We start from the raw sequence: 16,800 nt of genomic DNA on the forward strand, positions 1-16,800 counted from the left end.
ACTGCACGAGAAGCGGCCGCAATACGCGGAGAGGCATGAAAAAGTGATTTTACAGCATGACAACGCTGGGCCTCATGTTGCCAAACCCGTTAAAACCTACCTGGAAACACTGAAATGGGAAATCCTACCCCACCCGCCATATTCTCCAGATCTTACGCCGTCCGATTATCACTTATTCCGATCGATGGCACATGGTCTAACGGACTAGCAGTTCCATTCATATGAAGACATAAAAAAATGGCTTGATCTGTGGATAGCCTCAAAAGATGAACAGTTTTACTGCGACGGTATACAAGATCTACCAAAAAGATGTAGAAAAGTAGTAGCCAGCGATGCGCAATGCTTTCAATGATTCACTTGTAAGCATTTTTTTTTTTTCAAAATAAAGTTGTATTTTCATCAAAGAAACAGCGAGAACTTAGTTGCGCACCTAATACATATATATTTCTTTATTTATTTATTTAAGTCAAACATACAGCCATAGGTTATTTTCACAATGATTGACGTTAGGAATTGATATTTTTTTATTAACTATTGCTCACATTTGTGTTACATAAATTTATAAATAGTACACCTTTGATAAATTCAGCATTTTAGATCTTACATTTCAGCGCATCCACATTGGGGTGAATTATGAAATTTTCATTATCAACAAATTCATATACCGTTTCACGAAATGTGTCCAATTCGTATAAGTATTTGTTGAAGGTGTTTTCCATGACTTTGAATATAACCGGCTTAATGGGTGCGATATCGGCCGTCTCCGCCAAATCCTTGTAATAATCGTACTGAAATAAATAAATAAATTTAACTATATATAAAGGGTGTTTTTTTAGAGGTTAGGTTTTCAAGTTGGCATTACTTTTATCGTAGATGGTCTTTTTGACAGCTGTCACTTGATTTATGCTCAGTTTGGTTTGCCATTTCATAATGAATAGACTTACACCTGAACAACGTTTGCAAATCGTGCAAATTTATTACGAAAATAATGGTTCGGTTCGCGCGACGCATCACAAGAAAATTTTGTTCAGCGATGAAGCTCACTTTTGGTTGAATGGGTATGTCAATAAGCAAAATTGTCGCATTTGGAGTGAACATAATCCACAAGCCATTGCTGAGACGCCGTTACATCCTCAAAATGTCACTGTTTGGTGTGCTCTATGGGCAGAGGGAATCATTGGTCCATATTTCTTTAAAAATGAAGCCGGCCATAAGGTTACAGTCAATGGAGAGCGCTATAGAGCCATGATTAATGACTTTTTCGTGCCTGAATTGGACGATGTTGATGTGGACGACCTTGGTTCCAACAAGACGGCGCTACATGCCATACACCCAACGCAACAATCGATTTATTGAAGGAAACTTTTGGTGAGCGCATTATCTCGTGCCGTGGACCTGTGGCGTGGCCTCCAAGATCGTCCGATATAACACCGCTGGACTATTTCTTGTGGGGCTATGTGAAATCGCTTGTCTACGCAGATAAGCCCGAGACGATTGACGTCTTGGAAGAGAATATTCGGCGCGTTATTGCTGACATACGGTCCCAATTGCTGCAAAAAGTGGTCGAAAATTGGGCCTCTCTGCTGGAATTTATTCGAGCCAGCCGCGGCGGCCACTTGCCCGAAATCATTTTTAAAACATAATGGCAAACCCTTATCTTTATAATAAAGCTAAATTCTTGGCCATAACATTAAATTATATACGTTTTATTTCATCTTGAAAACCTAACCTCTAAAAAAACACCCTTTATAAATATGCATATAGCGGTCATGCACTTACATTCACATTATTCAACTTCAGATTATGGATTTCGTGCGTTAGCCACTTCCTTTCCCCATTGGCTTTTCGTTGAGCTAATTCGGCATCTATTTCGGTCAGCATTTCTTCCCGACTAGGCAGCGTCTTACGCCCGCTAAAGTATTCGAGTGCGAAGCGTACCTGTAGGTCTGATAGACCAGAGAAAATATAGATTTGTAGGCCTATAAAAGCCATTGTTGGGTGGTTGATGTTGATGCAGTGTTTGTAAAGTGGATATACTGCATTTTCGTCCACGTACAGGCCACAGTCAGCGCTGAGAAATGGTGCTGAGTAGATGAAACCAGTGCAGTAAATTACGACGCTAAAATCGTGCGCACTGCCGTCGCTGAAAACAGCGCCTGAGGCTGTGAAATGCTGCACGATCGGTTTCTGCGTTACGTTCGGCATGAAGTCAGTGCGTGGTGGCGGCGTCACGTGATGGCTGAGGTAAACGTGTTTGGCAGTTTTTCTTATATGATTGGTTAAATCCATGCCACTGCGGCCAGCGCCGATAATCAGTACGGTGTCGTCTAATAAAAAAAAAATTCCATATATGTACATATATAAGTATATATGTATGTGTGTATATGTAAACGTACATGAATATGTACATGTGGGAAAAGGCGGCTAAAATTAATAAAAGCTGTAAGGTAAGGTCATCAGTAAATACAAAATTAATGAGCAAAACATATGCAGCGACAAAATTTTCGTAATTTTTCATCTGCTCGCACTCAAAGAGCAAAAAAATATATAAAATAACACGCGAATGCAAAACTTGCAAAAACTTGCCAAACAGCTGATTGACTGCTTGTTTACATCCAAAAAGAAAAGAGAAAAACAATTAGAAAATGGACATGGCAAATTGCTGAAGAAACTTGACAAAAAAAGATATTTTTTATTTATTTATTTGCAATTATAATTTTTGTCAAGTTTTAAAATTCTTAAAATGAATTAGCTAATTTGCCTAAACTACAATCAGCTGTTTTTCTTGCTGGCAGATTGCTGGTGCTGAAAAATTCTCAACAAAAATCAGCAGCTGCTCTTAAAAATGAAATGCAATTTTGGTCTTTTCCCTGCATTGCAAATTTCGTGGATACGTCAAATTGTCAAATTTGTAATAATTTTCACTACTCCAACAACTGAAAAATTAAAATAAAAAAAAATGGATTTATTTATGAAAACTGTTGTTGAAATGCTGATGTAATGGAATCTCGGAAAGATTTCGATCGGTTTTTACTGTTTAGTTGTAGAAACAACTTAGGCGCCAATTAAACAGTCTATAGTTCGTTCTTGCGTTTATTTTTTTTGACCTATTTTTTGGGTTAGTTACATATTTTTCAGCTAAAATTTTTTTCAAAATATTTATATAAATACATACATAAATATATTTATAATACATACACATGCACATATATATTTCAATTTTATATCGACCGTTTTTTAGCTAGCGATATCGATAACTATGGTTTGACAGCTGAGAATGGCAAACTGTATTGACATTTCTGTTCAGTATTGACAAATCATCATGAACCGTTTAACGCCAGGACAACGTTTCAAAATTGTGAAAATTTACTCAAAAACAAATTAATAAATGAAGTTTACAGCGCACTGGCGATAAAATCGGTCTTTATTTCTTTCGAAGTTAGAAAGAAGCTACCGATATGGTGAATATGACTCGCTATTGAGCTGTGCTGACTGAATTTCTGTTTCCAAAAATGAATCAGCTAAACATCGACATTTTGTTCAATTTGGTGACAACTTTCTTTCCAGAAGCGGTCCTGTTTACTGGCCTCCTCTTTCGCGCGATTTACCACCTCTGGATTGCATTTTATGTGACTATGTTAAGTCATTGAGTTATGTCGACGAACCAGGCACTCAAAAATTGGTCTGATCGAATGGACCAAGAAATTCGTAGTCGCGGCCTTGCGGACCATGCAATTATCTACCAGATTATATTATAATATAGGGTGGGACATGTAAAATTTGCTTTGTGAATCGGATATAAAAGAAAACTAATCAATATTTTTGCAAACCTTCTTTTTTATTTTGAAGACTGAACATTGTCATTTATGAATGAAAAATAATATCGCTCAAATGACTGCCACGACTGGCTTTACAGTAGGCCATTCGATCAACCCAATTTTTAAGCACATTTTCGATTGTTTGCGCTCCAATTTCATGAATGGCAACTTCGATTTCCCGTTTTTAAAGCATCAATCGACTCTGGATGGTTCGCATAGCATTTGTCCTTAACGGCTCCCCACAAAAAATAGTCCAACGATCTTAAATCACAGCTCCGAGGCGGCCAATTGATATCGGAAGCAAAAACGGTAGCCAAAAGTTCGAGTATAACTTTGGCAGTGTGACAAGTTGCACCGTCCTGTTGAAACCAAATGACGTCCATGTCATCCTCTTCAATTTTTGGAAAGAAAAACTCGTTGATGATGTCACGGTAACGCTCGCGGAAGAAGACGCACCACTTTGGAAATAGGTTTTCAATATTTCCCAATTTTGTTCAAGCGTATAATGTCCCATTTCGTAAATGTCAAACCTTTAGGTAAATTATGAACACATTTGACATGTCATTTGTGTTACCATTCTCAAAAAAATAGGTGGCTCAAAAAGCAAACGATATATGGCCCACCCTGTATAAGAAAAATTCATTCCAACAATATTTCTGGTTTATATTATCATTTTTAGTTCTCAAACTCTTAAAAATCACTCGATATTTTTACCTTTGAAGTCCTCCGCTTTTCTATACGTATGACTATGCATGCGCTTGCCCTGATACTGCTCCCAGTCCTTAATGGACGCGTAAAATGGTGTAACAAAACGCCCATTGCAAATGAATACGAAATCGAACTCTTGTACATCCAACTCTTTAGTGACTGTATTTAGCACATGTACCTTGAATTTAAGCAGAAAAATTGCATTTTAGAAGAAAGGAAGAACAGGAAACCTATTCACAGTTATTGTAAAAGATGTAAGCAAAAAATTAGCAAAGTAGTTAATTAGTAATGAAATTTAAATGTGAAAGGGTTAGTTACGGGTTTTATTATCTACAAGAGAAAAATATTACATAATTATTTCTTATCACAAATAACAGCTATTTTTGATGTTTCCTCCATTTGTTTTAGGTTAACAGTTAATGATAACTTAAACTTTTTAAGTCACAATGTAAAAGTAAGTTTCATTACTAGCACTAAGGTAGTCATAGGAGGCCGAAAGGTATTGCTAAATCTCATAAAATGAAGTCACAAAATATTTACGTTTGCAAACTAATAACTTAAAATAAAAAATTAACCGATTTGCATGGACGTTTTTGCAGTTTGAAGCTAATTTCTACTGAACGATTTTTCATTTAACAGTAACTGCATAAATTTACAAAGGGGCGTTTCTCTAAGCAAGATTGTAAAATTACTATTCAAACTCCAAAATTACTCAACCGGCTGGTGCACTGTTGTTTCGGTATAAAATCTTGAAATGTTTACTATTACTCCGCATGAAGGAAATTTATCAATTGTTTTCTATTACTAAAGTTTTAGAAACAAAAGGAACTGTTGGTTTGTTATAAGGGGAGTTCTCTAGGTCTTGCCAAACCCATGCAGGGTGCGGAGACTTCTTGAAGGAGAGAGTTTTCGAATCCATAAAATGACACAATGCTCGGAAGTTCTTTATATAAAAGAAAAGTCTCAACATCGTATGCCAAAAAATTGCCGAAAATCCACGCTATTTCTGAGCGACTTCAAGCTTGTACCTCATTACTTGATACTAAAAATGAATGGGCTTAAAACTGCAAGTCCAGAATTCTTCGTAGTAGAAAAAAATAAAATTTTGATGACAATTTTTTAAAATTTGTTAAATTTTTGTGAATTTTGTACAATTTTATAAGATTTTTGATTAATGGCATTTTTGTTATACAATGAACTAATTAAAAAAAAAATTAAAAAAAAATTTAGCATGAAAAGTATTACGAATATTGTAAAAAGATAAAGTGACTTAATTATGTAAGCACAAGCCTAATTTGCCTTAATGGCAGAGCATAAGGCGCCGGGTATTTCCTAGTTTATGGTACTTATGTATAGATTAGGATGACCACCATTAGGATGACCACCAACCAGTTTTTTTCTTGATGATGCCTCCACAATTTGTTTTATGCCTAAAAAATATGCACTCATGCCTGGTTTCAGCAATCAATTTCAAAATTTATCAGCCTATTACAATTTAAAGCTGTACAATTTCAATACGAAACTTTTATATTTTAAATTTTCACAGCCTTATAAATTTCAAGTGGATTGGTGATTTACATTATTTTTTATGCAATATTTATTCAGCAAAGTTTTGAAAATTACAATATTTCAGATCCATACGCTTTAATCTCCTCTTTTAATTTTCTTCTAGTATTTTTTCAATTTTGGAGGTTTTACTATTTATTAATTTATCTTCACAAATGCCCCAAAAATGATAACAAATATAAAAAAATGGATAAATATTTTGACGTGATAACGTCTTATAATTCGATTTAACAGGCTGCACGCACGAAAAAATGTGTCGTTACCTTGCTCATTACTGTACATATGTAGTTACCTTGCTCATTACTGTTCATATGTAGTTACCTTGCTCATATGTAGTTACCTTGCTCATATGTAGTTACCTTGCTCATATTAGTGTTACTTTGCTCATATGTAGTTACCTTGCTCATATGTAGTTACCTTGCTCATATGTAGTTACCTTGCTCATATGTAGTTACCTTGCTCATATTAGTGTTACCTTGCTCATATGTAGTTACCTTGCTCATATTAGTGTTACCTTGCTCATATTAGTGTTACCTTGCTCATATGTAGTTACCTTGCTCATATGTAGTTACCTTGCTCATATGTAGTTACCTTGCTCATATGTAGTTACCTTGCTCATATTAGTGTTACCTTGCCCATATGTAGTTACCTTGCTCATTGCATTGAATGAACTGCAAGCGAAAGAGCGGAAGGAACGACAAAGCAAACAAAGCAAACGAACGGCAACGTTCGACATCTTGCTCTCCCCTACTTAAGTGAGCGTATATATGTATGTATGTATATGCGCATATGTACATATATAAATTCACGTATTTGTATTGGCATATGCCTTCTTATTGATTATTATTAATTTGATTTACTTGAAGAATTTAAAATAAAACCAAGTTTGTTAATAATACCTGTTGTTTTAATGTTATTATTATTATTTTTTTATTATATCTGAAGGAAAAAATGTATGGTAATATAATATTTACCATATCTATACTAATATTATAAAGAGGAAAACTTTGTTTGTTTGGTTGTAATGAATAGGCTCAAAAACTACTGGACCGATTTTAAAAATTCTTTCACCATTCGAAAGCTACATCCTCCACGAGTAACATGGATTATATTTTATTTTGGAAATAGGGCTCGAGATATAGGTCAAAACGTGGACCCGGGTAACCTTCGGATGTGTATGTACAATATGGGTATCAAATGGAAGCTGTTGGTGAATGCTTTAGTTCAGAGTATTTCCATCCGTTCCGTGACTAGGGTCTCGAGATAGAGACCAAAACGTGGACCCTAGAATGTGTTTATACAATATGGATATCAAATGAAAGCTGTTGATAAGTGCTTTAATACGGGGTAATTTTCATACCTATTGATGACTAGGGTCTCGAAATATATGCCAAAACGTGGACCCGCCGTGTCTTTGAACCGAATTAAACTAAACTTACGCACATTGTTAAGTAGGTATTGAAGATGATTTCCGTATAGTTTGAATACCTATTGGTAGATAGGGTCTCGAGATATAGGTCAAAACGTTGACCCGGGTAACCTTCGGATGTGTATGTACAATATGGGTATCAAATGGAAGCTGTTGGTGAATGCTTTAGTACAGAGTATTTTTCATGCCGCTCCGTGACTGGGGTCTCGAGATATAATAGGACTATGAATAAGTTCGTGCGGTTTTTTTCGAAATTTGAAACTTTATTGACGTAAAATGGTTACAAATTTAATATTCAAAGTATTGTCCATCGCTTACTACTACTTTTTCCCATCTTTCTGGCAATTCACGGATTCCCTTTGTGAAAAATTCGGTCGGTTTTGCCGCAATCCACGAATCGATCCATTTTTTGACTTCATCGTAATTACGGAAGTGCTGGTCAGCCAGGCCATGTTGCATCGATCGGAAGAGATAGTAATCGGATGGCGCAAGGTCTGGACTATACGGCGGGTGGGGTAGGACATCCCATTTGAGCGTTTCTAAGTATGTTTTGACCACTTGTGCAACATGTGGCCGAGCATTGTCATGTTGCAAAATAACTTTGTCGTGTCTATCGGCGTATTGCGGCCGTTTTTCTCGCAGTGCTCGGCTCAAACGCATCAATTGTCGTCGGTAGACATCCCCCGTAATCGTTTCATTCGGTTTCAGTAGCTCATAATACACAACACCCAGCTGGTCCCACCAGATACACAGCATAACCTTCAGGCCATGAATATTCTGCGCCGACGTCGATGTTGAAGCATGGCCAGGGTATCCATACGTTGCTCGACGTTTTGGATTGTCGTAATGGACCCACTTTTCATCGCCAGTCACAATTCGATGCAAAAAACCCTTTCTTTTGTGCCGTTGAAGCAGTTGTTCGCATGCCATAAAACGGCGTTCAACGTCTCTTGGCTTCAATTCATACGGCACCCAATGGCCTACCTTTCGGATCATTCCCATGGCTTTTAAACGTTTGGAAATGGTTGATTGATCAACTCCCAAAGTTTTTGCAACCTCTTCTTGCGTTTGAGCCGGATCTTGATCGAGCAATTCCTCCAATTCGGTATCCATGAACTTTGGCGGCGCACCCTCGCGTTCTTCGTCTTCCAAGCCAAAATCACCACTTTTAAAGCGTGCAAACCACTTCTGGCACGTTCGCTCAGCTAGAGCATGCTCACCATAAACTTCCACCAAGATACGATGACTTTCGGCTGCTTTTTTCTTCATATTAAAATAATGAAGAAGAATTCCCCGCAAAAACACATTATTTGGCACGAAATTCGACATTTTCAAGTGTGGTAAAAATATTGTTGTTTACGCTTCAAATAAAAAACTTATACTGACGTTTGTGCCTTACGACAGTAGCTCTCCAATGAATGTTTGGAAATGTGGATCGATGGAATAATAATCAAGTTACGCCATCTGTTGTAAAACCGCACGAACTTATTCATAGTCCTATTAGGTCAAAACGTGGACCCGGGTAACCTTTGGTTGTGTATGTACAATATGGGTATCAAATGAAAGCTGTTGATAAGTGCTTTAATACGGGGTAATTTGTTATGTTATGTTATGTTATGTTATGTTACGTTATGTTATGTTATGTTTTGTTATGTTATGTTATGTTATGTTATGTGATGTTATGTTATGTTATGTTATGTTATGTTATGTTATGTTATGTTATGTTATGTTATGTTATGTTATGTTATGTTATGTTATGTTATGTTATGTTATGTTATGTTATGTTATGTTATGTTATGTTATGTTATGTTATGTTATGTTATGTTATGTTATGTTATGTTATGTTATGTTATGTTATGTTATGTTATGTTATGTTATGTTATGTTATGTTATGTTATGTTATGTTATGTTATGTTATGTTATGTTATGTTATGTTATGTTATGTTATGTTATGTTATGTTATGTTATGTTATGTTATGTTATGTTATGTTATGTTATGTTATGTTATGTTATGTTATGTTATGTTATGTTATGTTATGTTATGTTATGTTATGTTATGTTATGTTATGTTATGTTATGTTATGTTATGTTATGTTATGTTATGTTATGTTATGTTATGTTATGTTATGTTATGTTATGTTATGTTATGTTATGTTATGTTATGTTATGTTATGTTATGTTATGTTATGTTATGTTATGTTATGTTATGTTATGTTATGTTATGTTATGTTATGTTATGTTATGTTATGTTATGTTATGTTATGTTATGTTATGTTATGTTATGTTATGTTATGTTATGTTATGTTATGTTATGTTATGTTATGTTATGTTATGTTATGTTATGTTGTGTTGTGTTGTGTTGTGTTGTGTTGTGTTGTGTTGTGTTGTGTTATGTCATGTTATGTTATGTTATGTTATGTTATGTTAAAGTATATGTTATGTTAATGTTAACTCATTCTCTATATCCATACAAAATATGTATCAAACAAACAAAATTAAAATTTTCTTTTGAAAAATGCAACCATTCAATCAGTATTTTCTTATGACGTTATCACGTTAAACTATCGTCAGTAAACCGACTTTGCAGACAACCTCTTTTTTTTCAGATTTAACATTTTTTTAAATTGGAGGTTTGCAGATTTCCAAATATTTTGTTTTTTTAATGCAGCACAGGGTAACCCATTTCGAATTTTGTGAGAACAGAAAGAAGTAAAGGTGTTTTGGGCCATCCTAGCAATAGAAAAATCAAACAAAGCAGACATAATTTATTAATTTTCCTTTTTTATAAAAAAGGGCAGAAGATGTAAAATGGCGGATAAAAGTAGTGGTTAAACGGTGGGGAACATTTGGAATTTTTTTTTATTTTAAGTGGGCGAAGCTGAGAGTTCTTAAAAGATCGGAACACTCTGCTATAAGTAGTTCCAATTTTGATGAGCATTTTTCTTAATTTTTAATTGTTTCCAATAAAGAGGTTGTCTCTAAAGTCGGTTTACTGACGATAGTTTAACGTGGCAACGTCATAAGAAAATACTAATGTAATGGTTGCAATTTTCGAAACAAAATTTTAATTTTATTTATTTGATAGATATTTTGTATGGATATAGAGAAGGAGGTAAATGGAATTGCAATAGAATAGGTCAAGTTACATTTACACAAACGTGCAAAATGACGAAACATTTATCAAATTCATGAAAGATATGTTCAATTTCGATTGTGCATTAGACGTTAATAAGTCAACAACACTAAGAGGCAACATCATTGATTTGCCTTTTTCAAGACACTTTACACTCGAAACACCCACTTTCATTTCCTAGTTTTCCTATCATCGTCCTATTCTCAACAGAGAAATGGTTCATTACCATTCACACAGGAAGAAGGCATATGCAAATACAAATATACGAATTTATATACATATGCGCATATACATACACATATATGCTCACTCAAGTAGTAGAGAGCCAGAAGTCGAACGTTGCCGAACGCGGGGGCCGATTGTGCTCTTTGTCTTTCGTTCCGCGCTCTCGCTTGCAGTTCAAGCAAGGTAACGACGGTTGCTCAACCGAGACGATTGAGCAAGATAACATTGGCATTCTGCTACTCAACAATAAATTAAAGGAGAATACTGCTTTAATTTACTACTAGTTAAACCGTTCAACTTAGTTCCCCAGCACACATATGTACATATTTAAATTATATGAGTATTGCTTTGCCTTAAGATATTAGGTTACTAATAATTTATGGAGAAATGTTGTACCAGGCTTCTTTAACCGCTTCAAACCGGGCTTCCTTTGTGCTACAATTTTCCCTATTAATTTTCGAATTTACAATCTCCCACAAATTCTCAATGGGATTGAGATCGGGAGATTGAGCTGGCCAGTCTAAGACCTCTATAGCATTTTGCTGCAATCACGTTTTACAGTGCCTAGAGGTATGCTTCGGATCATTATCCTGCTGGAACCTCCATCTCAGTGGCATTTCCTCCTCAGCGTGTGGTAGCATTACATCTTTAAGGATCTTTGTGTACATGAAACGGTCCATAATTCCTTCTTTTCGATGAATAGGCCCGATACTCCGACCAGAAAAACAACCCCAGACCAAAATGTTCCCCCCCACCATACTTGGTAGTTCCGATACAATACTTCGGATTTAGTCGCTGTTGCTTTGGCCTTCTTACTGAATGTTTCAAATTATATTTGGATTCATCAGAGAATAATACAGTTTTCCATTTTTGAACTGTCCAATTAATATGCAATTTCGCAAACGCGAGTCTCGCTTTTTTGTTTTTGGCGGAAATAAATGGCTTTCTAGCAGGTCCACTGCTCGTCTTCTGATCGTTCTAGAACTTACCGGCAAACTTAAATCAATTTTTATTTGTTCAAAAGAGAATTTTGGATCACTCTGAATTTTTCTTTTAATCGTGGAGTCGTCTGGTCGTGTAGTCTTTCGTGGCCTTCCTCCATTATGGATTGCAGAAATAGAACCCGTTTGTTCAAATTTTTATAAGTCGCGATATTACACTTCTATTTATTGAATATTTCTCACTAATTTTGTGTCGCGATAAAGCACTTTGCCAATCACTCATTATTTTATTTTTAAATTCATTTGAATACGCATTTCTGGTCATATTTGCTAAATTCCCGTATGAAATATTTTGTCCTACTAAATCCGCACGTGTTTTGCACAAATTATTCTAACGAACTTTGACTCAGCTTTAAATACCGTTAGGAAGAGAAATTAACTTAAAAACAACAAAACAAAGCCGTAGTTAAGAAAAAAAAATGTGGGGTGCTTTAGTTTTGACCATTCAGTTTTTAAATAATATGAACATTTCAATTTTTTTTTCAGTATAACCAAAACGCTGTATATTTTATAAATACTTAAGTAACAAGGAAACACATGACATATGTATATGCCATATTTCAAGATGTTTGATTGAGAGATTTAGCATTATTTGAAATGCCATTAGGGGAGTGCTTTAGTTTTGGCCAATACTGTACATACATATGTATATGTGCGCACTTACATATGTTTAATGTAAACGTATAGCGTAAGCAATCGTTGTGAAATTCTATAATATGTTAACCCTTACGAATGGAACAATGCGTCTCCCGACCTAAGTGGACCCGATCAGCACTGTTATGCAGAGTAAGAACCACCGTAACCTAACCTTTACGAAACCCATGCTGACAGATACATATGTATCTAAACGGGTTAATCTACATATATGTATATTCATATACATTTACAAATGTCACGTTGCATCATTTATATGTATGGGCACAAGTACCTGCCATCGTCCATTGCTCGGTCGTATGCGTAACACTTCATGATTTAAATGGATATGTGACTCTAATTGAAAATGTTTCGCGTACGACTGGTGATACTTTAACACATCCGTTGCGCTAATAAAGGACTGCTTCAAACTACTTGGATACTCGAAGTCGGGATATGCCATCATTTCTTTGGGCACATTTGTGCTGTAAAAGAGAAAGCGTTTTTTTTTGCATTCATAGAAGTCATATCATAAATATTTATGTATGTATGCTTTCTAGAAAGAAATGTATGAAATTTAAAAAATTTTTTTTTTCACTCACCGTAATTCCTCATAAATACTGCTATGCACATTCTGCTCACATTTTATTCCAGTTGGGTCTGTGTAGACCCATTGCCCACCAATGGCGTTCCCTTTATCATAGCACACCACATCGAAATCTTGCGCTAGTGAATGCTTCACTGCTGCCAGACCGGCGGTACCTGCACCCACTACGCAAATACGCATCTTGCGGCATGAGTTCATTTTTATCAAATTAAATTCAAATTCAAATCTAATAATAAAAATTAAATAAGAGTTGTAGTGGATTCGCTTATTTTATTTGTATAAATAAAATTATAGTCAGCAAATGCAAATGCAACACAGTTACAGCACCGTTACAGGCACAGTTTTAGTGTTTAAATCTAAAAAATGGAAGATATGTACTATATCAATATTAGCGATTGAAAGGCATGTACAACAAAGTCCGTTACAATGCATGCGGCCGACTTAGCGTCGTCCAAAAAGCAATGCAGTGTTAAGCTATTCTCACCCTGAACTTTTTACCTGTACGAGTTTCGACCGCCAAATGATGATCTCCTCTATCGTACATTTCCTTTTATAGGCTTTACAAATGAACATTAATAGTTTGAGAGTTATGCCAAAATGAATTCATATAAAGTATTAAAACTTGGTGTCGCTCTTAGATCTAGAGCAAGGCGCTCATTACAGTAATAAAGGGTGGTTAGATTTCAAGGGCCGATGTTGAATGTGAACCACACCTAAACGTCAACGACACCGTTGGACTTCTTTCTTTGGGGTTATTTGAAAGAAAAGGTTTACTTCGATAAGCCAGCAACAATTCAAGAGCTAAAGGATGAGATAACTCGGCACATTAACGGCATAGAACCTCAATTATGTGTCAGCGTCAACGAAAATTTGGACCATCGGAAGTAAGTGTGCCCATATTTTGTTTCATACGTAATTGAACTATACCAATATTATCATAATAAAGAGAAATGACAATAATTTCCTAAAAAAATGTATTTCAAAATCAACACCGGCCCTTGAAACTTAACCACCCTTTATTAGAACTAAGTGTCAGTAATGACTTAAGGGGACAGATACCTGTAAAATTTCAAAACAAAATCCTTTGTTTTTAAGTATTTCTTATATTACAGATCGTCAACCGTGACGACTCTATTCTTTGCGTTCGAGCGCTGGAAGAGGTAAAGCTACGCTGTATTCAAACTTCAGACGCGTTTTTCTCAAAACTATAATATATTTTTCGAATTGGCGTACACGATAACTCGAAAAGTTATTGACCGATCTCCCTGAAATTTTGCACACATCTTTTTTATGATATTCATTTCTATGTGAATTTACAATTCGAAAATTTTTCGAAAAAATAATTTATTCGAAGCAAAAATAGTAAGAAAATTCGCCCCAAAATTCAAAATTTTTTTAAGCATTTTATTCCGCGATTTTTTTTTCATTTTTGTTTAATTCATATAGAAATTATGACATTAAGGGGTAACACCACTGTAGAAATTTCAAAAAATTGATTTTTTTTTATAAGCTTAAAAAATTCTTTGAACCTTTTAAAATACAGAACAAAAAGTTTTATACGTTACTGAAGTCTATTTCATAAATATTTTAAGCTTTTAACCAAGCGTTAGTGACTGCTACCTAACGACTTCTCCAAATTTCCAAACTTTAAACGCGTTTTTCTCAAAACACGTTTTCTGAAATTGGCACGCAGCATAACTCAAACAATTTTAAATATTTTTAATCAGGTTTTTCACTACGTCTGTATAATAACCTTCTTAAGAGAAGAGCGTAGGAGATTTTCGATAAATTAATTTAAACGATTGTTATAATTATTTAAGTGCCGTTTTTTTAGTCCAAAATAGAGTTTTTTCCTTCAAATGCTTGCTAATTCCACAAAAATAAATATTTTTTAAATCCCCTACGTGTTTCTCTAGCTATTCTTATCTAGATTAAGAAAAAAAATGTTTCTTTGTTCCAGATTAAAATTTGCACCCTCTGTGCTGCGTGCCGCGGAGCTCCTTCAAGAGAAACCACATTACAAAAATGTCTCCAATGCCGCCATTTTGTAAAATTTTTCGGTCAAACTTTGTAGTTTTGTATTTTAGTATATAAGTAATAACTTTCCAAATCAGAGTGATTGTTTCCCCTTTCCTTCTATACAAAAAAATTCTTTAAAAATCGTGTTTATTTTACGCGTGTACAGTGGTGTTACCCCTTAATAAACAAAAAAATGTTTGGTTTTTTGTATTCAGGTCACTGACGCCGATGCTACAACGCCCGCCGATTGAGAAGCCCCGTTGCGACCTTCCTGGAAGAATTTAGTGTACATCCGCCGTTTTAAATGATTAAATTTAAAAAAAAATGTATATTATTTTAATGTACAATATAAATAAACTGTATGCCAATTTTGAAAAAAATATATTGACTTCCTAATTTTAAATAATTTTAATGAAAATCATGGAAAATATGGCCGTTTACAGGTATCTGTCCCCTTAAAACTAAAACAGGTCACTCTGTTAGAATATAATCACTTAGTTTTCTGTATTACAACTCAACTACAAAACTACTTAGCTACTTTTTAAACATTATCCTAAGTATTCCTATTGCATATTGCCATTGGAAAATATTACATTTTTCACACAATTAAATTTGCTTAAAACAAGACGGTCGTGCCTTTCCTTGGGCACTCTATTTCGCTAATACTTGTACACTCGTTACAGGGCTTAATTTTTTTAAATATATTGCAGCTCCGTAAGTTTTTATAAATTGGTATGCAAGTAGTGAAGCACTATGTAAAAATTGCAATATTACTGCTCCTTTAATTACTAAATCGAAAATATTTTAGTGATGCACCCCGGATACTAAAGCAACTTGCTCTATTCGCGCACCGCCATTAACTACTAGAAAATCTATATTGCATTGCATTTATAGCTGGTAAGCGCGCCCTTTACAATCAATGGCGCTATCTGGACTTCCATACAAATTTGCTGCCACAGGGTGCTTTTATTTTCGAGGTCCATTTATTGCCGGCCATTTTGGTTTGGGTAACATTTGTTAGTTGGTATCTGGCAGTGATAGAGAGTGATTGATAACACTGCGCTACAAAATAGGAGGCTGTTTTTACAGATGCATGCGCATATCATACTCGTAATTGAATAGTGTTAGAAACAAATTAATCTTGTACTTTTGCCCGTTATCCTTCTGAGAAGACCTCTACTGAAATTATCCGGGGAATATTTTTGTGGAACATTTTAACCCTCCATCGACTCTACAAGCTTTAAACTTCCCTTTTTTTCAAAATCGGGTAAGAAATATCGGATTAAACTATTCCACAAAAATGTGCGCCACTCAACTTTATTACAACTTCTTAGAGACATTATTAATGGTAAATGTAGTTTTATTTCTCTCAAATAATTTAGTTCAATTTGAGACCAAATTAGGAGAACGTCAATGCACTATGTCGTTTAGGGACAAAATGATAGTTGATCCAATTTGCTATGCTGCTTTCCTGTCTTTTTTGGTTGCTGCAATTATTCATTATGTGAATTAACACACACTCAAATGTTAATTACGTGATGAGCAAGTCAAACATGCCAAGTAAAGATATATAATATTAAGTTAAGTCTAGCCCACAATTGAAAAAAATGTATTCCGCAAGGGAGAGTTGGCTGAATAAAAATATCAACGCATATTGTTGT

General features: G+C 34.9%; 1 protein-coding gene across 6 annotated transcripts; it reads right to left on the bottom strand.

Moving 5' to 3' along the window:
- Window positions 1-449: 449 nt before the first annotated feature.
- LOC129245566 (senecionine N-oxygenase-like) lies at window positions 450-15,987 on the bottom strand. 6 transcript variants are annotated; one of them, XM_054883818.1, is made up of 7 exons: window positions 15,733-15,982; window positions 13,619-13,677; window positions 13,116-13,346; window positions 12,809-12,998; window positions 4,533-4,704; window positions 1,780-2,327; window positions 450-788 (listed from the first exon to the last, which is right to left on the bottom strand). In XM_054883818.1, exons 3-7 carry the CDS (start codon window positions 13,316-13,318, stop codon window positions 594-596), a joined length of 1,308 nt encoding a protein of 435 aa, XP_054739793.1. In that variant the 5' UTR covers window positions 13,319-13,346; window positions 13,619-13,677; window positions 15,733-15,982; the 3' UTR covers window positions 450-593. The 6 variants fall into 6 exon arrangements, with proteins under 6 accessions (XP_054739793.1, XP_054739794.1, XP_054739791.1 ...); XM_054883819.1 differs by having other exon boundaries at window positions 13,619-13,760; XM_054883816.1 differs by having other exon boundaries at window positions 13,619-13,921.
- Between the last annotated feature and the right edge of the window lie 813 nt (window positions 15,988-16,800).

The sequence above is a fragment of the Anastrepha obliqua genome, chromosome 4 (genome assembly GCF_027943255.1).
Source record: "Anastrepha obliqua isolate idAnaObli1 chromosome 4, idAnaObli1_1.0, whole genome shotgun sequence".
NCBI lineage: Eukaryota > Metazoa > Arthropoda > Insecta > Diptera > Tephritidae > Anastrepha > Anastrepha obliqua.